Source organism: Mesocricetus auratus, unplaced genomic scaffold (assembly GCF_017639785.1).
Source record: "Mesocricetus auratus isolate SY011 unplaced genomic scaffold, BCM_Maur_2.0 Super-Scaffold_100008, whole genome shotgun sequence".
NCBI classification, from domain to species: Eukaryota; Metazoa; Chordata; class Mammalia; order Rodentia; family Cricetidae; genus Mesocricetus; species Mesocricetus auratus.
This window is the reverse complement of record NW_024429192.1, coordinates 52,593,849-52,613,932: the sequence shown is the minus strand read 5'-3', so window position 1 is coordinate 52,613,932 and position 20,084 is coordinate 52,593,849. Positions and strand designations below refer to the sequence as shown.

The 20,084-nt window shown below is 38.9% G+C and overlaps 1 protein-coding gene across 4 annotated transcripts in view; it reads left to right on the top strand.

Moving 5' to 3' along the window:
• Positions 1–16,050, top strand: part of Igsf11 (immunoglobulin superfamily member 11) — a 121,385-nt gene extending 105,335 nt beyond the window's left edge. For 3 of the 4 annotated variants that reach the window (XM_005071485.4, XM_021227978.2, XM_021227979.2), the window contains 4 exons: positions 501–656; positions 10,991–11,113; positions 11,841–11,991; positions 13,274–16,050. In XM_005071485.4, coding sequence (XP_005071542.1) covers positions 501–656; positions 10,991–11,113; positions 11,841–11,991; positions 13,274–13,706 — 863 coding nt within the window. In that variant the 3' untranslated portion in view covers positions 13,707–16,050. The remainder of the gene's footprint in view (positions 1–500; positions 657–10,990; positions 11,114–11,840; positions 11,992–13,273) is intronic. The other variant, XM_021227980.2, reaches the window with a different exon arrangement.
• The last annotated feature ends 4,034 nt before the right edge of the window (positions 16,051–20,084 follow it).

The following is a 20,084-nucleotide window of genomic DNA, read 5'->3' as shown; positions in this document are numbered from 1 at the left end:
ATGAATATAAAATGTTTCGGATTTCAATATGTCCCCTACCTTACTGTTAGCTTTCTCTAACTTGAGCCTCACTGTGTAGGCCCATCTAGTCTTTGTAAAATAACAGAAGACCTGACTGAAGTGGACTTTGTCAGAGGACAGCTGGTGAGGTCAATTTCCGCTCCTAAGATGGGTTTGAATGTCTTTTCAGCAGTGTCTTTAAAGGCAATGTGTGAAACTGAAGCCTCCTAAGAATCATCTAAAGGGGGCATTCAAACTAAGACTCTCAGAAAACTTAAAATGTGACAAAAAGCCATGGCTCCTTTTGTAGATTTGCTTCCTGTGCATGCCACTTGCAAGCCTTGTGCTGGGGAGTCGATGTTTGACTATGCTAGCATCTGCCATGAGGCTGTCTCCCCAAGTGATCCACAGTTGTTGCCTGTGGTTCCCCAGTGATGAGCATTCCTGTCTCATTGGCTCACAGGAAAAGTGACTTGTGTTACCCATTCTTCCCATGACAGTCCCCCCTTCTGCTCCACACTGCCAAATCCAAGGATCCAAGGACATCGGCAGCGACGTCATCCTTCTGTGTAGTTCAGAGGAAGGTATCCCTCGACCCACTTATCTTTGGGAGAAGTTAGATAATACGCTCAAGCTACCTCCAACTGCCACTCAGGGTATGTACAGTGCCACGAAACCCTGTTTGATTAGCACTCGGGGAAAGTAATGAACTTTAATAGTTTGTAACTGCTGGGAATATTGTGCTTTTAAGTTTAAAGTGAATATGACATTTTCTTTCTCTTCCCTGTATGACCTTTAAGAAATGTATTTAGTAGCATGAAATTTTTATTTCATTGGTGGAGCTTTAAAATGGCACACCAATAGTGTCTTCAAGTTAACACTAGGACAGTTCTTGACACCTCTGTGAACCCACTTTCTGCTTGAGGCATAGGTGCCCATTTTAGTGCAAGAGAGATCTACATAGATATATGAGGATTACTTCTGTGTCAGACTCAAGCCTACTTAGAGGAAAAGGACGAAAAAGGGACCCATGACCTATGCTCACACCAGATAGGTATTGGTAAGGAGCCATGCATACCATGGGTGGTTCTGGATGTGCAAACCCATACATTTGGATTTGACTGTAAAGAAAGTATCTTTGAAAAATCTCAGATGTTAGGAAATAAGACTAGATGAAGTTATAGGTTTGTGTAAAGTGTTGTGTTTCAAGAAAATTAAATTCAGTGGCCTTGAGTGCTGTGTTATGTTTAAAATAGACTGTTTTCTTCATCTCATTCTTGGAGTAGATGGCCAACTCTTTATTAATGCCTTTAATAAGAAGGCCCCAGGTGGTGCTAGCTGTGCCTTAGTTTGAATCATACTTAGTTTGAATCATATTGATGATCTGTGTCTGCCAGAAGAAAGGAAAGCCCTGGGCTGCTGGGTGACATTAGATGTAGTTAAGAACCACAGCTACATTCCCTCTAAAAAGCCCCTAAGTAAAACCCCTATAGAATCTGGAGAACATTTGATGGACTCCCCTATCACCTTTTAATTCATGGAGCCCCAAATTCATTAGTTTTAAAACCACATTTTCAGCTTAGTAGCTTTTAGGTCACTTCTGTAGCGATTGCTACAGTTCTCTTGTTCCCCCCTTCCCCTTCCCCTGCCTGTTCATTGCTAAATGCTTCAGATACACTGTGGGATAAATAGCTTTCTTGTGGACTGACTTGTTAATCTCACTATTGTAAGTGGCATGCTTAAAATAGCTCATGTTGAAATGCTGAAAACTGCTTGAAGTCCAGCTTTTCCAGTAACTCTGTCTACAATAGTTTACTTCTCCAGACCTGTGTTCACCTTTTTGTAAGATGAAGGGGTCGACAGTATCATCTAGGACCTCTGAAACATCATCGAGGTCTGTGATGTATGCATTATCTCTGTGAAACACTGGATAAAGGGTAAAATTTGGGCGAACATCTGACAGTCCTATATATGTAGGCTGAGAGATACATGTAAGAAGGGATTCCTGTATCTTCATGTGTTTGATGAGTCTGTATTTGCAATTTGAGACTTCTTGATATTTCAGGGATAAAGGTGAATGAACTTGGATGCCAATGATGAAAATAGTGGTCTTTTGTGACTCAGTCTTTGGATAAATTGTCAGAAGTGCTTCAGATAACTTTATTTGTTCTAATTAAATATTTTTCTGCAGTTTCACTTCTTAATATCTATATTAACAAAGTAGATCTTAGCCGGGCGGTGGTGGCGCACGCCTTTAATCCCAGCACTCGGGAGGCAGAAGCAGGAGGATCTCTGTGAGTTCGAGACCAGGCTGGACCGATAGCCTCCAAAACAATACAGAGAAACCCTGTCTCGTAAAACAAAAAAAAGTAGATTTTAATATACATCTCCAAAACAATTTAAATAACTTTTTTTTGAGAAGATTTCCCTTACTGACTATAGGTAAAATATTTTAAAATTTAAACTCCTAATACATTTCCCAAGGAAATAATATTTGGTACAAGGGAGGCATCCTATGTGTCTGACCAATAAGATAATAATATTTTGGAATAAGTAGTATCTTTTAAACATAGGGATTAAAGGATCTCCCTCTGGCATACCCGGAGTGATTTAATATAAACACATAATCCATAGAGTAGAATGAGAAGTGTAAGTGAAGACAGCAGGAAAGCATTGTCTTACAGTAGAATGCTGACTAATGCACATTGAAGAAATGATGCAATAACAGCAACACTGATTGGTGCCGAAGTTGAAAGCAAAAGATTGTTGAATAACAGACTCATCTTGTAGTTCCATAGTACGGCTCCACAAATCAGTTGTTAAGATTATTGTTTTTATCTTGCAGGGAGGGTGAGAAGGTTGGAGGGTTTGAGACAGGGTGCTACTATGTATCTCAGGCTAACCCTGAACTCAATTTCTTAGTTCCCCAAGGGAGGCCATTAGAGGATTGAACCACTGTACCTCACCTGAATATCATGAAGAATTTTAAGACTCACCACTAAGAAACAAAACTAGAATTTGAAAGGTAGAAGAAAAACAGAAATGTAATGTGTAGTCTTCCCGCCAGCCACCTTGGTCTCAGAGCTGTCTCAGCCCCCAAATAACACATGAAACACTATATTAATTATGAAGCTGTTGACTATTTCTTATTGGGTAGCTCTGACTTAATTATTAAACCATAACTGCTAATCTGAGTATTTCCATGTGGTCTTCTCTTACCAGAGAAAGGGTCCAGACCTCTTCTCCCACTTCCTACATTGTGACTCACTGTGCCTCCGTTTCCAAGAATCCTCCTCGACTCCTACTCCCACCTATCTTGCTTCCCTATTGGTGAACAGTGCTTTATTTAATCAACCAGTAGGACAACATATACACAGAAGGACTTCCCCTATCACAGAAAGATTGTGAAGGACACTTGGGGGCTTGACATGTAACTCAGAGTGCTTACCCAGCATGTGTGGAGCTCTGGGTCCCATCCATAGCACCAGGTATATTGGCACAGGCCTGTAATCCCAGTACTCAGGAAGTAAAGGCAGAAGATCAGAAAGTCAAGGTCATCCTGGGCTATATAGCAAGTTGTAGGCCAGCTGGAAGTACATGACATCCTGTCTATAACCACCAGACATACCCCCAGTAAATCACTGTAGAAGGTACGGGTGGAGCTGGAGTCTGCAAACAAAAGGCCTGGCAACTATAACAAAGCCAAATAGGTCTAAGCATACTCATAAATGACCAATAGAATTAATTCAGATAATCAAAGGGTAGAGGCTCTTAGGTTATAGATTGAAAGTCAAATGAAATCACAAATGCACTATAGATTAGAGATGTACCTAAAACATGGCATGGGAAGCTGAAAGCCAAGTAGCCTTAGAGTAGGCTCATATGGGCAAGAATGTAGATACCATAACACTGCATTGTGTTTCACTGTAATCAATCTGTATGTTAATGTATTTGTTCTTTTGGTTTTCTGTCAATATTGTTTTATAACTTGGTTCTTTTAATGAAAGAGTATATGGTGACCATTTTCCATACCATAAATATTCATTTTATAAAATTCTTATTGAGATTACCCATTTCTGTATGTTTAAACTGCTTTGAAATTGTGACTTTATTTTTGGTCCAGTATATTTTGGGAAATAGTTTTGTAACTGCTGTTATTGTTGTGCCTGGCATGCCTGACCATTTGACTTTTGTGACATGATGTTGCCAAAGTTAATATGAGGGAAAACTCATAATGTTTTAAGTAATTTTATGATTTTGTGTTGGGCAACATTCATAGCTATTTCTGACCATATGCCACAAGCTGAACATTCCTGGCAGACTTTTAAATCCAATTTAAGACATTTTGAAAAAATAGTACATACTTTGCCAGACACTGTAATTTGTAGTACATATTCTAACACAACAGTCTATATCTTACTATGTATAAACATTACCCATCAGCCTTTACTGCATATTGAGTTCCATGAACGTCTCCAAATATTCAGATTCAACTGGTCTGGAGTAGAGTCTAGCATTGATGCTTTAAATAAATATGTCTAATATACAGCCAGAAAGTCACTTGAACATCTCATCAACACACCGAGAAGGATGCATCTCATATTGCACAGGATGACTGATTTCAGAGTGACACCAGTTCTCTGTTCAGCATCTTGGTACTCAAAGGCTTTGGTAAACATGGTGGCTCTTCTCAGTGGTTCGGTAAAATTCTAACTCAGCAAGAAAAGTTGTGGGATATAATTAGGACTGCATTCCTTTGTTCTAACTCAAAGAGGGAGAAAAAAAAACCATTACAAATCTAAAACTTAAAATATCTTTTAAAAAATTAGGACAAATAATGACAAGTAATTTATGATTTTCTTTCCTTTGGAAAATGAAAAAGTATAATTTTATTTGTCAACAGTTCAGTTCCCAAAGCTAAATTGTACATCTTTTCTTACATTTCTGAGAACAACTTGGTTGGCCCCATTTTTTCATAATTGGACACGAGAGGAATGTAATAGTCTTGTCAGCTTGTTTGAGACCTCTGCACAGAGCTTTGTTAGAAATAGAACAGCTGGAACAGAGGAAAATCTTAAATGTCACCATAGTCAAATGCTGTCTTTTTACAAGGGAGAAATCCAAATTAACAAAGTCAGAAAAGAAAATGGAGTAATCAGCAATACACACTAGGAAATCTAGAGAATCATAACCTGTAGTCCACCAAATTGGACTAATTTGGAAAGTCTGAAAGAAGGATAATTTTCTCAATATATACCACTAACCAAAGTTAAATCACAGTTATGTGAGCAATTTAAACAGACCTATGACCCTCAATGAAATGGAAACAGTAATTAAAAGTTTCTCAGTCAAAAAGGCTCAGGGCCAGATGATTTTCAGGTAGAATTCTACCAGACATTCAAAGAAGGTTTAATGCTAATACTCCTCAAATTTTTCCATAAAATAGAAACAAATCATTGCCTAATTCATTTTACAAGGCCACAGTTAGCCCTGATACCCAAACCACATAAAGACCCAACAAAGAAAATTATGTACTTTTGTGTGACAAAACTTTTCTTAGGGAGACAAAATATACATCTACTCCCCCTAGATAGTGATCCCACAACAGCACAAAGGATACTGCTGAAGTTGCACTTGATGAGCCAATGAATTTGTTGAGAGTTATTTGTAGGTATATGCATTTTCAATGCCTACCCTAGCATGGTAGCAGCTCACAAAGCTGGGAACCTGGAGAAAACCGTACAGCCTGCAGGCAACTCAACAGGTTGGAGAGTGTCTTTTCTAAGTGCCCCAGTTGGTCTAAACTCTTCCAGGCAACTCAACTGGTGTTTTCTTCTTCCAGGCAGCTATTTTGGTCTCAGAGTCTTCTCTTCAGTTTTTCTCCTCTGAGAGTATTCTTTGAAGCTCAGTTTCTTTCCCTTGTATTGTTTACTGTAACTGGTGAGGGCCTAGTGAATCTGGTGGGTTTCAGGAACTTCCTGAAGCTGTCTTGAGTTGTTTACCTTCCCATTGAAAGAGCTTCCCTACAGGAATATATTCAATGTTAACAACATAGACCAATTTCCCATGTTAACTTAGGTGTGAAAAGTGTCATATAAATTATTTGAAAACTGAATTCAAGAACACATCAGGAAGATCACCTACCATGGCCAAGTAGACTTTATTCCAGAGATGCAGAAATGGTTCAACATATGTAAATTGATAAATGTAATTTACCATATAAATAAGCCTAAAGACAAAAAATGCATGATCATCTCATTACATGCAGAAAGGGCCCTTGACAAAAATCCAACATCCTTTCATGATACCTGAAGACATTAAAGATACAACAGACATACCTCAACAAAATAAAGTCAGTTTACAGAAAGCTCATAGCCAACACCAACTTAATGGAGAAAAACTCAAAGCAATTCTACTAAAATGAGAAACAAGACATGGTTGCCTACTCTCTCCATACCTATTCAATATAGTACATTAAAATAAAAGAACCACAACTATTTCCTTCTCCATTTTGACTCTCATGGAAGAAGAAAAGTTTTCATGAACTTGAACTATTGAATAACTTGTTGCTTTTTTCCCCCTTGCTTCATGACATGTCATTCTTCCTGGAGACAATCTGGAGAAAAGATACAAGAGCCATGAAATTTTCAATAGTACAATTTCTTAAACAAACAAACAAACAAACAACCCTAGAGGTTCTAACTTAAAGTACCACACATGGATTATGAAAAGCTTTATGTGACATTCAAGGAGTCTGGGTGTTCTCTGTGAGCATTTGCTGATGTGTAGCCAGAAAAGATAGCAAGAGGTACAATTTAGAACACAAAAGTGATACATGATTCATTCATATGTCTACTGAGCAAAGACCAGACCTGAGTATAGCACACAAAAGGTCACACAGCATTTAAGTTTTCCCCTTAAGAGTGGTAGTTAGAAAACTATTTGTAATGCCATCTTTAATTTCATTAAGATTTGTCTTATGTGTCTGTGTGTGGTTGGATATACCTGAGCGCAGGTGCCCACTAAAGCTACCTGTGGATTTGGATCCCTGGGCCTGGAGTTACAGGCAGTTGTGAGCTGCTGACGTGGGGTGGGAACCTAAGTTGGGTCCTCTGCAAGAGAAGTTTTTGTTCTTAATTGCTGTATTATACTTCCAGCCCCATCTTCATGTTTTTAAATACATTTTCTTTTGTTTTTCAAGACAGGGTTTTTCTGTGGCTTTGGAGGCTGTCCCGGATCGGAACTAGCTCTTGTAGACCAGGCTGATCTCGAACTCACAGAGATCTGCCTGCCTCTGCCTCCCGAGGGCTGGGATTAAAGATGTGCGCCACCAGCGCCTGGCCTTAAATATATTTTTATTTGTCATTTATTTTGTGTTACTACTCCCTTTGGTTTTAAATTTACCATCAAATATTTGTTTCAAGGTGCGATCATTTTTTGCATATAATTTTACTATACCATGTTGGCTTAGATAATATTAAGCCATTTATTTATAATTATCAAAAACAGAACTTCTGATACTTTTATATTAGAAATTGTTCACTGTTACTATGATCATTCATTCTTTAAGATGTATAAATCATGAAAATACAAAGTTATGATATTAGGCATTCTTACTACTCCTGTTAAAAATCCCAAATATTGACATTTACTGAGAATTTAAGGTACTAGAGGCTTTTCTGCATTTCTTAACCAAGTTTTCTCAGGATTTTAAATATAAATATCCCAAGAAATACTTGTGTGGATGTGGAACCAGACAGCAGCCTGGTCATGTTAACGTGCAGTGTCTCATTTGGCTCTCACAGGTGTAGGGGCTTTTCTAGTTCCTGGCTCACAGTTACAGGCAAGGAAGCTAAAGCAGACATCCCCAAGCAGATAGCACTCTCAGGCCCCTATAGCTGGTAGGAGGCAGAGCAGACTTGAACACAAGCTGTCTGGCTCCCAAACACATGCTCTTAGCTCATTCACTGTTTGACCCAGCCAGATGTGGGCTCTGGAACTGAGAAAACAGAATTGGGAAGAATCACGTATATTTGTTTTTTTGATTCCAAAGGGCCTGCTAGGTCACCTCTGCGGCCTGTGTGGGATTCAGTGCTTGTGCAAACCAAAACAGTGGGTTTTTCTGTCTTTTCACCTTCTCCGACTGTAGTTCCCCAAACTGCATGTCCCTGTTTGGAAGAAGGAAGATCAAAAGGACAGTTCCCCTCATCCTTCATGTCAGCAAATTGCTCCTGTCCCAACACAGGCCTAACTGGTTTCAGGGAAGGGTGTGTGCTTTTCTGAGGCTGGCGGTCTGGTGTTTGCTGAGGACTTGCTCCTAGCTCAGCTCTTCTGATTTGTTTCTTCTTAATCCCTCCTTATCAATGTGTGTGTCATCTGTCACCTGATTACACTTGAGTAAGCTGTACCACGGCACGTCGACCTACTTGAGCCACATTTTTACGTTTTCTAGTGGCAAATGCTCACCGTGTCTGCATCTAGCTACAAAAATAAATAAAAATTAAATAAATAACATAAAAATAAAAAATCCCTCTTCACAGCAGCAGCATCCCTCCTGCTAGTTGGCTGCTTTGGTGCATGCCCGAGTGCTGCTTAGAGCAGCTGTTTAAAATTCCCCCAGTTGTCTCTGGGGATGTCAACAAAATTAGTGGTTTGATGTGAATTGATTGAATTTTTAGAGTTTTGGGGCTTAAGGGGAAAAATGGAAGAAAACCAGTAGCAGCAGTATGTGGGATTGGAGGGCTGGTTGCCCCAGAGTTGGTGCCTTTGTTTTCTGGAAGCTTTGGGGTGGTTGAAGGAGGACTTCTGCAGATGGTTGGTTTGTTATGTCCTTTGCAGCATGGTTAGATTAAATCAGGCCTTCTTAAAGATTTCTCTCTCTCTCTTCTCTCTCTCTCTCTCTCTCTCTCTCTCTCTCTCTCTCTCTCTCTCTCTCTCTCTCACACACACACACACACACACCGGAAAAGGAAATGATGCATGCATGCAAACCAAGTAACCATTAAGTATATTGATTTTGCTACGTACAATTCAATCCATGTAATATGGATATAACCTTTTACTCCCATAGGAAGGGCAAATACCAAATTTCTCTCCTTTGTCTGGCCTATGATATTGATGTTACTTCAAGTAAGTTTGATGATTCCATCATTCATGAACACATCCCACTGTATTGTGTTTGAAGTTTTGTACAACCATGACAGCATTGATATTTGGGGACCAGTGGCTGTGGTTTCTTCCTCGCCTGTATTCTATTCAATTTACAGGTGCTTATTAGGTGGCCCTCCCTTGTGCATCCTAAGCAACCTGAGGTATGTAGCCCTGGCTGGCCTTTAACCCACTTACTGAGACTCCTTGCCTCATTAAGGTCTGTCCTGTTGATATTCCTGGCAATATTCCCTGGATTACCCAGAAGAGAGACAGAGTCTTCATTATTGATGCAATAAATGAAGGAACTGATAAGGCCAGCCCCTCTGGCTTTGATGTAGATAAAGATTAAACCATCTCACAGATAGCTAAAACTTAGTCCTATATAAAAGTCAAGCCAGGGAGGGGACAGTTTCCAGTATAGGCTCAGGAATTCTTGGACTTTGTGTCTGGTTCTTTTCACATGTGCCATTGACAGCTTTCCCTGTTAGCTTCTAAGTTTGCACTTTTTTGTATGTTTCTAATGACAGGTGTGTTTTCTTTCCAGCTAAAGGGAGACAGTGAGGCCCAGAGCAAAGATATTAGAAGGCTAGCCATACAAATGCAGTTTCTAGCCACTAGCTGTGTACTCTTATTGGCCAGCTATCTAAAATTTCAGTGTCTTTATTTGTTCAGTAGATTAATAATAAAATATCTCAAAGGGTCATTGGAAAAATAGCTACATAGAAAAATTTCATACTTGGCATATGTTTTGTTACTGTGGTAAGTCATTTAAATTTTGTAGGAATAAATGACTAAACTGTGCTGGTACTGTGTTGAGGAAAGTGTAACAATAAGCAGGATAAAGATATTGTTGGTTATTTATTGTAAGAAATTACTAGAGAAACCAAACCAAAAACCTAGGTTAGTCTCTGCAGCCTTTCAAGACCCGACCGGAACCCTGAAAAGAGAGAGAGTGCCTCTATCTTCAGCCCTTTATTCCACACACCCGTATGTACCTGTAGCCATCCCTCAATGGGCGTGGTCAGCGACACAGGTGCCTAGATCTCTTCCCTACAGTACTGTTGAGTTGTCCAAGTGCCACCAGTTAGAGCATTTCTCAATATGCCAGTGTGGTGGCTTTGAAAATAAAACAGAGAATAGAACCTTCTTATACAGGGAGCAACACTCACTGACTACTCTGGCTTTTTCTACCCTGGATCCAATGCTGCTTCACATCAAGGCCAAGTTTTCCTGAGCTGCCCATAGAGGGTTAAGGGACACAATGGAGCCACTAATGTAGGGCCATTCCTGCAATGGCATGGTGCATCTTCAGTAGATGACTTTGGATCAAGGATGCTCCATATGCGTGGTGGGAAATTCTGTGAAATGGTGCTGTGGACTGAGATTCCTCTTCTCTAGACTCCCTTCTGCTCCCTTTCCAACATTTTGTGACACTTAGAAGTAGAGCAAAGTTGATTCTTTCTCTGTCATGTGTAAAATGAATTGCGTGGGCTCAAACCTGTTACTTGATTTCCCTAGAGTTATAGTTACTTCTGACTACAGACTCTCAAGGACAAGCCAGACCTCCCTAGTCATGGAAGATCACTAACAGTAGGCTATGATTCACTAGTCTGCATCTCCAGTTTCAAGGTTGGCTTTATTTAGGACAATTTTTAATAGTTCTATCTTTAATATGCAGTCATGATTTTCTTTAACATTTGTTAATCAACAGTTTCTCCTCCCATAAAATAGCATAAACTGGTAACTCTCCAGTGTGTGTATAATGTCATCTTCGTGCTGATTTTTTTGTTTTCCTTCTTAATTCCATCAAGATGTCACTTGATAATTGTCTTTGTGACAGACCAGGTCCAGGGAACAGTCACCATCCGGAATATCAGTGCCCTGTCTTCGGGTCTGTACCAGTGTGTGGCTTCCAATGCCATCGGGACAAGCACCTGTCTCCTGGATCTCCAGGTTATCTCACGTAAGTACATAGAAGGCTAACTCAAGGTGTAGACATCGAAGACTTTTGCTAAGTTATAAAAGGCAGGATTGTACCTACTTGTTTTGAGGTTGTGTGAAGAGTAAACATTCTTTTAATCATTGTTGAAAATATTTTATAAAAATTATATTACTTAAATATCCTTGATATGCCAATCCTTGTGACAGAGTGTCTTCTCAGGACCATCAGAACCAACTAATCATCATGTCATGGTGCTGTGGGCATGACATAAATCTGCAGTCATGGTAGTATACAGACTCATGATATTCTTGGGTTTCCCCCCCCATAATTCCTTGGATTTTCTGGGTGTTCAGTTATAAGCAAGCAGTGCAGAGCACTTCCTTATGGTGGGAGAAATCTAGATTATTTTTATTCTGATTGTAGAAGGGAGTCATGTGACCGGAATGAGGCCAGAAAAAACTCTGAGCTCTAAGGCTCTCTTGGGGCACTAAGGCAGGTTGAGTAGGCACTGCCTCCTGCCCTCTCCAGCTGCCGCTCTTCTGGGGCATTGGGTAGTTCACTCACTCATTCAACAATAGCTGGAAGCCTACTGGGAATGTCAAAGTTTGGACAAAATCTGACTTCATGTGCATGGGATGCTTTAGGCAGTTTTGTACATTTTAAACAGACTTACTTGTGTGAGTATTGCTGTATGGCTCATGCTATTTCTCTCTCGTTTCTTTACATCTACCTTAACTATGTTTTGCAGCCCAGCCCCGAAGTGTTGGAGTGATAGCAGGAGCTGTTGGCACTGGTGCGGTTCTTATCATTATTTGCATTGCACTAATTTCAGGGGCATTCTTTTACTGGAGAAGCAAAAATAAAGAGGAGGAGGAGGAAGATATTCCTAATGAAATCAGGTTAGTCTATCAGATTACTGATCTTTCAGAGTCAGTGTTCATTTTAGAGTGATGATTTATTTGCCAGTCTTATAACTCTTATGATCAAGGTAATGGGAATGTCCAAATGTCATTTTCTCATTATGTATATATCACTTTCTCTCATGATCATACTTATTTTTATTCACAAAGATCCTTCATGAATCTGAGTAGGATGAAGAGCTCCCCTGTGCCTCCATATCTGCAGGGTAGATAGTGACTGTCACACCAGAACAGTTAGCCCATAAAACCTGCATTTTATATTGACCATTATAATAACAGATGGGAACATCAGTGCCAAAAGGGGATTACCTTACAAACATACCAGTTTCCCTACCTACTTATACACTTGAACTGTGACTTGGTATGAAGGAACATAGTAATCATATTTCAACACAATAATAATATACCAGGCATCATACTTTATATAAAAATACTTTTGGTTGATGTTTCTGCAGGAGCTATGTCTAGGGGTTGTCAACTGGTGGTAGCTTTCTGTTTGAATCACGAGGTAGCACATAGCAGCACACACAGAGAGGGACAGGATGTATGTGCCAGTCTGATTTTTCTTTGCTTACAAAGCAGCTGAGATCCAGTCATTGTGTCCTAACCAGATGACCTTATCTTGTCCTAAACACCAGCCATAGCTCCTGCTTCTCAATGCTATACTTGAGTACATTTAACCCTCAAATGCACTCCTCAATGGAGATCAATTTTCAGCCCTTAATCCCTTAATGAACTTTCCAAGACATAAATATATAGCAGGCAGTTCATAAAAGAATACCAGTGTTTAAGGAAAAAATGTCAAGATGGTCTTTAAAGAAGAAATAGCTCATTGGGTGTGAGGGTCCAGGCTGTCTCAGACTTGACTATGCCATATCCTTGTTGATATGCTTTAATGACTTGAGTTCTCAGAATGACATACTCAGCTTTTGGAATTTGGTTCCACTCCCATCTCTGGTCTTACTGTCTGCTGCCAGATCTCTGTGTTTGAATCCTTTATCCTATCATCAGCACGCCACAATGGTTCTTCCAATTCTGCAAATAATGTTGTCTAGACACCATGAATGACTTTTTCTTTCTTCACATGCTTAGCTTGCTTTCTTGGTTACTTTATGACGACTAATTCAGTGGATTTCTTTGAGGGTTGTCTTCTTTATAGTTAAAAGAGATGTTTATATATGTATGTATGTTTGTATGTATTTGTGTATATATATATATATTTATTTCAATTGTGTATAACTTAAGTCTTGTTCTCTTTCAGAGAGGATGACCTTCCACCTAAATGCTCTTCTGCCAAAGCATTTCACACAGAGATATCCTCCTCAGAAAATAACACCTTGACCTCCTCCAATACCTACAACAGCCGATACTGGAACAAGAATCCCAAAACTCACAGAAACACAGAGTCGTTCAACCACTTCAGTGACTTACGCCAGTCTTTCTCTGGCAGTGCTGTTATCCCATCCATCTATGCAAATGGGAACCATCTGGTCTCTGGTCCACATAAGACTCTGGTAGTGACAGCCAACAGAGGGTCATCACCCCAGGTCATGCCCAGGAACAATGGTTCAGTCAGCAGGAAGCCTTGGCCTCAGCACACACACTCCTATACTGTCAGCCAAGTGACCCTGGAGCGCATGGGTGCAGTGCCTGTCATGGTGCCTGCCCAGAGTCGGGCGGGATCCCTGGTGTAGGATGTTTGAGGATGCTGTGTTCAGAAGAGAATAAATGGAATGCCTCCCAACAAGAGGGAGAGTGGGGGTGGGTTGTGCTGGAAAGATATACCTTTGTACGATTACATTAGTAAAAAGCATCAAGAAGGTGGTGCTATTATCGCCTGGCCACTGTGATGTGTGAAGTGGCCTGGAATATTCCGTCATGAAGACTCAAGAAGACTGTTTCCCCACCACAGTTATCCTGGGAGTCAGTTAAAAATGCTGCATCTCAAATGACGTGCCAACCAAGGAGAACGCTAGAAGCATAGCACTTAGGACCCAAACCGTGGTCCAGGTGGACCTGTTCTTGCCTAACTTAATCATTTTCAGAAGACTCTAAGTGCCAGGTGGAATTTAAATATTGAAATTCTTTTTTTTAAATAGGTGTCTTTATAAAACAAACAAACAGGAGCAAGCTTGTGGCCTGTTCTCTCTTACCTACTCCCCTTTAATGGTGAGGGCTTAATGGTACTAGTGATGCATTCCAACTGGGCTGGCTCATTTATCATAGAGGCGAAACTCTGTACAGAACACAGTTTGGCTAGAAATGGGGAAAAATAGGGAAACTTCTTGTGAACACCCTACACACTTATTTATTTACCTCTTCCTGAACCGTGATCTTCCGTACTTGGGATTTAGCTATCTTGACAGATTCTTGTTTGTGTTACTCTGGATCTCTTACAGGTCCACGGCAATTACTGTTCATGGTTTCCTGAAAAAAATATTTTTGTAAAAGAAAACTTATTTTTGTTAAATACATGAGAGACAGTGGACTGGGAAAGCATGAACTTAACACCTTGTCCAGTGATTGTACCGAGTGACTCAGCAGAAGGCCTTTCACAGTTCAGGGGATTGAGTGGGCTGTAAAACAAATCAGAGGCAGGTAGGAGGGCCCTTTGCCTTGCTACAGGGCCCCAAAGAAGCAAGGTTGTATGTGGCAACCCTGCTGTTACACAGGTCTCTTTTAATGAGGGCAGTGCCTGATGTCTTTTGTACCAAGGAGGATAATTTCCTATTGTTTGACAAGTAGAGGTTAGTAGGTTGTTACAGAAAGGGCAGGAGTTGTTTTCGTTTTGTTTCTTTCAAATAATTCTTGTTTGCAAAAGAGTAATACGGATTAGACAAATTGGTAATCTTCCAGTGTGCTCTTGGGGGTTTGCTCAGCATCTGAAAATGTGAGTGTGCATATTTGCCTGAATGCATTGCATACCAGTGTAAAAAGACACCCCCACCCTTTTGTTGGCTGATTACTTGGCTTGCTAGCCTTGCAATTCACCAGATTCATTTACCAACTCTCTGCTCTATATTGTGCTCTGTGTATTTGGCTGTACTTGTATTGTTGACTATCTTGCCTTAATCATACTTTAGGGCAACTCATGGTGATTTCTTCCAAGATTTTGTTTTTCAAATTGTTTGTACTGAGCCCACAATTTTCAAAGAATGTTTCCCCTCATTCCCTTCCCTTTCTCCTTCTTTCACCAACCTTCTTGCCTTTGCCTGTGGGCGTAGTCTTCACAGGGAGTGGCCTCCTGACTTCAGTTATTTGAGTGAATGGAAACTACCAGTGATTGCCTGTACTGTTTTTCCAAGAGGGCCACACTCCAAACTTCACTACTGTGACCATTCAGTGTTGCTAAGAAGAATTTACTATAGTGTTATCCCCCCCCCATTTGATGGTTCTTGACTTTGTAAAAATTTAAATAAATGAATGTCTATACTTTTTAAAGAAAAGTGAAAATACCATGCCACAGAGGAGATAATACTATCAGATGCTGTTTAGAAAGCATTTATCTTGCATTTCTTTATTCTTTCTAATTACCTAAAATTCAATAAAAGTTTATTCATATAAAATGTGTTGTCATTAATTGTCATAGTAGTAATGGATACATGACCTTTAAGGTTCCCTTGGTGTTATATGCAGTCCTCTATTCTGTAAAATAATATCTCTAATCTTTTTAATTAGCACATATTTTTAAAATGACTTTTCTTGTATCTGACTTTTAAGTGGATTACAGTTGTCACTTGGAACATCTGTTTCCATGTCATTAATATGAAAGTTCCTGAAAACAGGTTTTAGACCTGAAGTTAATCTATAATCCCCACCTTCCCAAGGACCAGGTAACTTCTTGGGATTCTTGGAGTTGGAGATGTTGGAAAATAACACCTCCTGGGAAAGCATGGTGGCTTATCGGTTTTGCCTATATAAACTCCACTAACACATGTCTGGAGGCCATTTAGCTGGAAATTTTCCAGGTGATGGTCCTGACCAAAATTCCATCTTGGTCAATGTTTAATACTTTTAATAAAATTTTGCACAAATTCAGCCAAAAGTGGTTGGACTTTTTTTCTGGCAAATTTCAGATTAACACAGGATCCAGGCTGTTCTCATTACTAAATCTCCCATTACCTACCACAGTGAGCATTGCATAATAGATGACTGAGGATTTCTGAGGTGAAATTGCAAAATCAATTTAGGGGCATGACTGAGTAGTAGTTTCTGATATATATTGGAATACTTCTTCTGAAATAAACATGAGACTTTGATTTCCAATTTTATATTGAGATAACCGTACATTTACAGGCAGATGTAAGAAATACAGAGACCACAAATCCCTTTAACTTAATCTCTCTGCTCAGAGACTTCTTGAATAGCTATGATATATCACAAATGAACATTAGTAAATTTATTGGTCTTATTCAGAATTCAAAACCTGCACTTTCACTCAGTTGTGGATTTATACTAATCTACTTTTAATTGGTGAGGCCGGTCTCACCGAATAGTTCAGGCTGGTCTTGAACTTGTGGTCTTTCTATGTCTGAGTCTCAAGTGTTGGAATTACAGGTATACCCCATCACACCTGGCTCTAATTATATACAACTTCATCATGTGTAGTGTAGATTCATTTGACTATCACAGCAGCTGAGATGTGCTACTCTTTCATAGTCACAGCCATTGAAAACTATTGCTCTGTGCTCCATCTCTGCCATTGTGTCATCTTGATAATGCTGTATAAATGGAATAAAGTATGCAACTTTTAAGAATTGGCTTTTTCTCAAGATCACCTACTTGAGAACTATCCATGTTGTCTCATATATGAATAGTTTGCTCCATTTGATTGCTGAGTAGCATTCTCTGATGAACACACCCCAACTCAGTTACCACTTGTTCATTGAAAGATGAGAAAGACATCTGGGTTGTTTTCACTCTTGTCTAATGTGAATAAATCTGCAAATATTTATGTACAGATTTTCATGTGAACCTAAGTTTTATCTCTGAAGAAAATGGCAAGAGCAATTTCTGGTTTACATGTGGTAAACACATGCTTGGGTTTGAAAAAAGAAAGCATAATGTTCTTTCAGAGTAACTAAACAGTTACACATTTCTTCTAGCACAGTGGGTAATTCAGTTTCTCTGCATCTACTACATGCCTGGGTGTTATAAGTACTTTAATGTTAGCCATGATTTTAACCTGCACATTGTGGCTAATGATTCTGATGGTGAATTTATTTCCATGTGCTTGTCATTCCTATATTTTCTTCAGGGAAATGTTTGTTCCAGTATACCATCTGTTTTGGCAGTGCTTTTTGATGTTTTTACTATTTGTTCTGGAGAGTTCTCTATTGTCTATGAAAGGTTTTTGTTGATATTTGCAGAGTTTCTCTAACCTGTAGGTTACCTTTAAATTTTCTTCATGGAATCTTTTCACAGAACAAGTTTTAACTGTCATATGGTCTTACTGAATGCAGTACCTATACCCTGTAACTCCAACTTCTCCAGTGTCTGAGGCTTGAGTATTGTGAGCTCTCAACCCAGGTAGGGCATTCATTCTCTTTCTTAGCCAAAATTCAGAGAAGTGATGTAAAAGATGTAAGAACCTACCAAAACCCAATTTAGATAAAGCCCAAATGACCACCAGCTTTTCCTTTTTTAAGAAAAATAGAAAAATATTTTATTTAGGTGTGTGTGTGTGTGCGTGCATGCACACGTAATACATGCACATGACATAACCTATATGTGACGGTCAGAAGACAACTTATAGGAATTGATTCTATCTTTTCATCAGGTTGATCCCAAGAATTGAACTAGGGTCATCAGGTTGGTGGAAAGCACTTTCTGTGCTGAGTCATCTCACTGGCATATATTTCCTTTTATGGAATGCTGTTTACATCAAACCTAAACTCTTCTTTGAGAGTTGTATGAACTTGATTCTGAGCCAGGTGGCTGTGGCACATGCCTTTAATCCCCACACTTGGGAGGCAGAGACAGGCAGATCTCTGTGTGTTCCAGGCCAGCCTGGTCTACAGAGCCAATTCCAGGACAGGCTCCAAAGCTACAAAAACAAAACCAGAGGGTGAGGGGAGAGATTGATTCTGCTGCTATCATACTTGGGTGATAATTACATCATCTTAGAGAGCTATGTTAGATGGTGTCAGGTCTTTAACACTTTTCTATCTTATAATTCAGAATACTAGAACTGGGAAACCAAACCCCAATTCCTAATTTCAGGTTTGTCTGTCTGTCTGCCTGGCATCCTGGAAGATGGGTCCTTTCATTATCATATAATGTTGCTATTTCTATTAATAAGGGCATTAGAGTCTACTTTATCTGATGCTTATTTATCAATTTTGACATTACTAAAGTTGGGTGGTAATGTATTATTCAGCTTCTTTTTCCTCAACATTTTTATACTACCATATTTTGAATGAATTTCTTATAGGCAGTATACTGTGTGACAACATTTCATATCTACCCTATTAGTATCTACTACTGCTGCATTTTGAATGCTGTCATTTAAGATAATTATTGACATTTGGACTCAGAATTGCTAGTTTTATTTTCAGTATCACCCCTACCCTCAGTTTCTCATTATTTGTTTTCCTCTTCTTGCTTTTTTTCTTACATTTTTAAAAAAAGCATCTCATCTTCACTTATTTACAGTGCTTCCCAGTATAATGCTTTGTATAGTTTTCTTGCTTTAGTTGCTAAATGTTTCATATAAAACATACCACAATCTATTTATACCAACATTTTAGTAATTTAATTATAGAAACTATTCCATTTCTATCTAATTATCTCCTCTTGGGTGTAATCGTTGTATACTTCTATTTTGGATAATGCAAAATTTTAAAAAGTGATTTACAAAACTCAGGAAGAGAAAAATCATTGTACATACTCATGCTTTTGCTTTTTTTTTGTAATTTCTTCCTTTGATGATTCAAGATACTTTTAAAAATAATTTCATTTCTTTGAAAAACTCCCTTAACTAGTCTTCAGGGTAGATCTTCAAGTATCAACAGATTCTTATTAGTTTTCCTTTGTCTAAAATGTTTTTGTCTCCCATTCAACCCCCACTGGATGTTGCATTGAGAGCTGTATACCTGAAAAATATCGGAATTGTTCAGCCATTGACTCTCAGAATCATTCTCCACTCATTCTCTCTCATGTGTCTTTCTGGAACTCTGAGAAAGAGCACTGTGGTTGTTCCTGATGGTTTTTCCTGTCCGTGTAGACCCTGCTGATTTGCTCTTCTAGTTTATTCCCACTTGTTGTCCTCCCACTTCTTCTCCGCTATTTCGATTCTCCAGCAAGCTTTGCTTTTAGCTATCGTATTATTTTTTAATTTTGATTTCTTTTTTAAGACATGCCTTTAGTCCCAGTGCTCAGGAGGCAGACATAAGTGGATCTCCATGAGTTCAAGGGCAGCGTGGTCTACAGAGCAAGTTACAGGACAGCCAAGGCTACACAGAGAGACCCTGTCTCAAAATATCAAAATAAATAAATACACAAATAGATAAACATTAAAAAGCAAAACAAAACCAATAAACAACAAAAACAAAACAAAACAAATTTCAGGTAATACAGATTCAAGTGTCCTGAGATACAGTTTATAGGTTTCACTCATGTGAAGTGTACATGAATTTTGGTATACTTTTGGAGTTGAGTAAACATCACTATTGTAAAATTTCAGATTTTTATTATCCAGAAGAGAAGCCTACATTAACAGTCCCCCTTATTTTACCCCATCTTTAGCCCCAATCAGTTTCATAGACATTTCTAGAATTTCCTGTAAATGATTTATCACACATAATTAATGGGGTTTTATATATAAATAGCTTAGTTTTCTTGCAACTCTTTCCTAAGATTTTCTAATTTTTAATTATTTTTAAGAGAATTGATAATTGCTCTTGAAACCTTTTTTTTAAAGTATGGCTGTATAAAAATACTTTCAGGTATTTCTAGCATTGAATTCATGTTAGTGTTGACATGTACTGCCCTTTCACATTTAAGTTGTGATTTTCCTTGTTTTTAGGATGCTGAGTAATGAGTAAGCTACTATTTTCACTTGGAGATTTTGA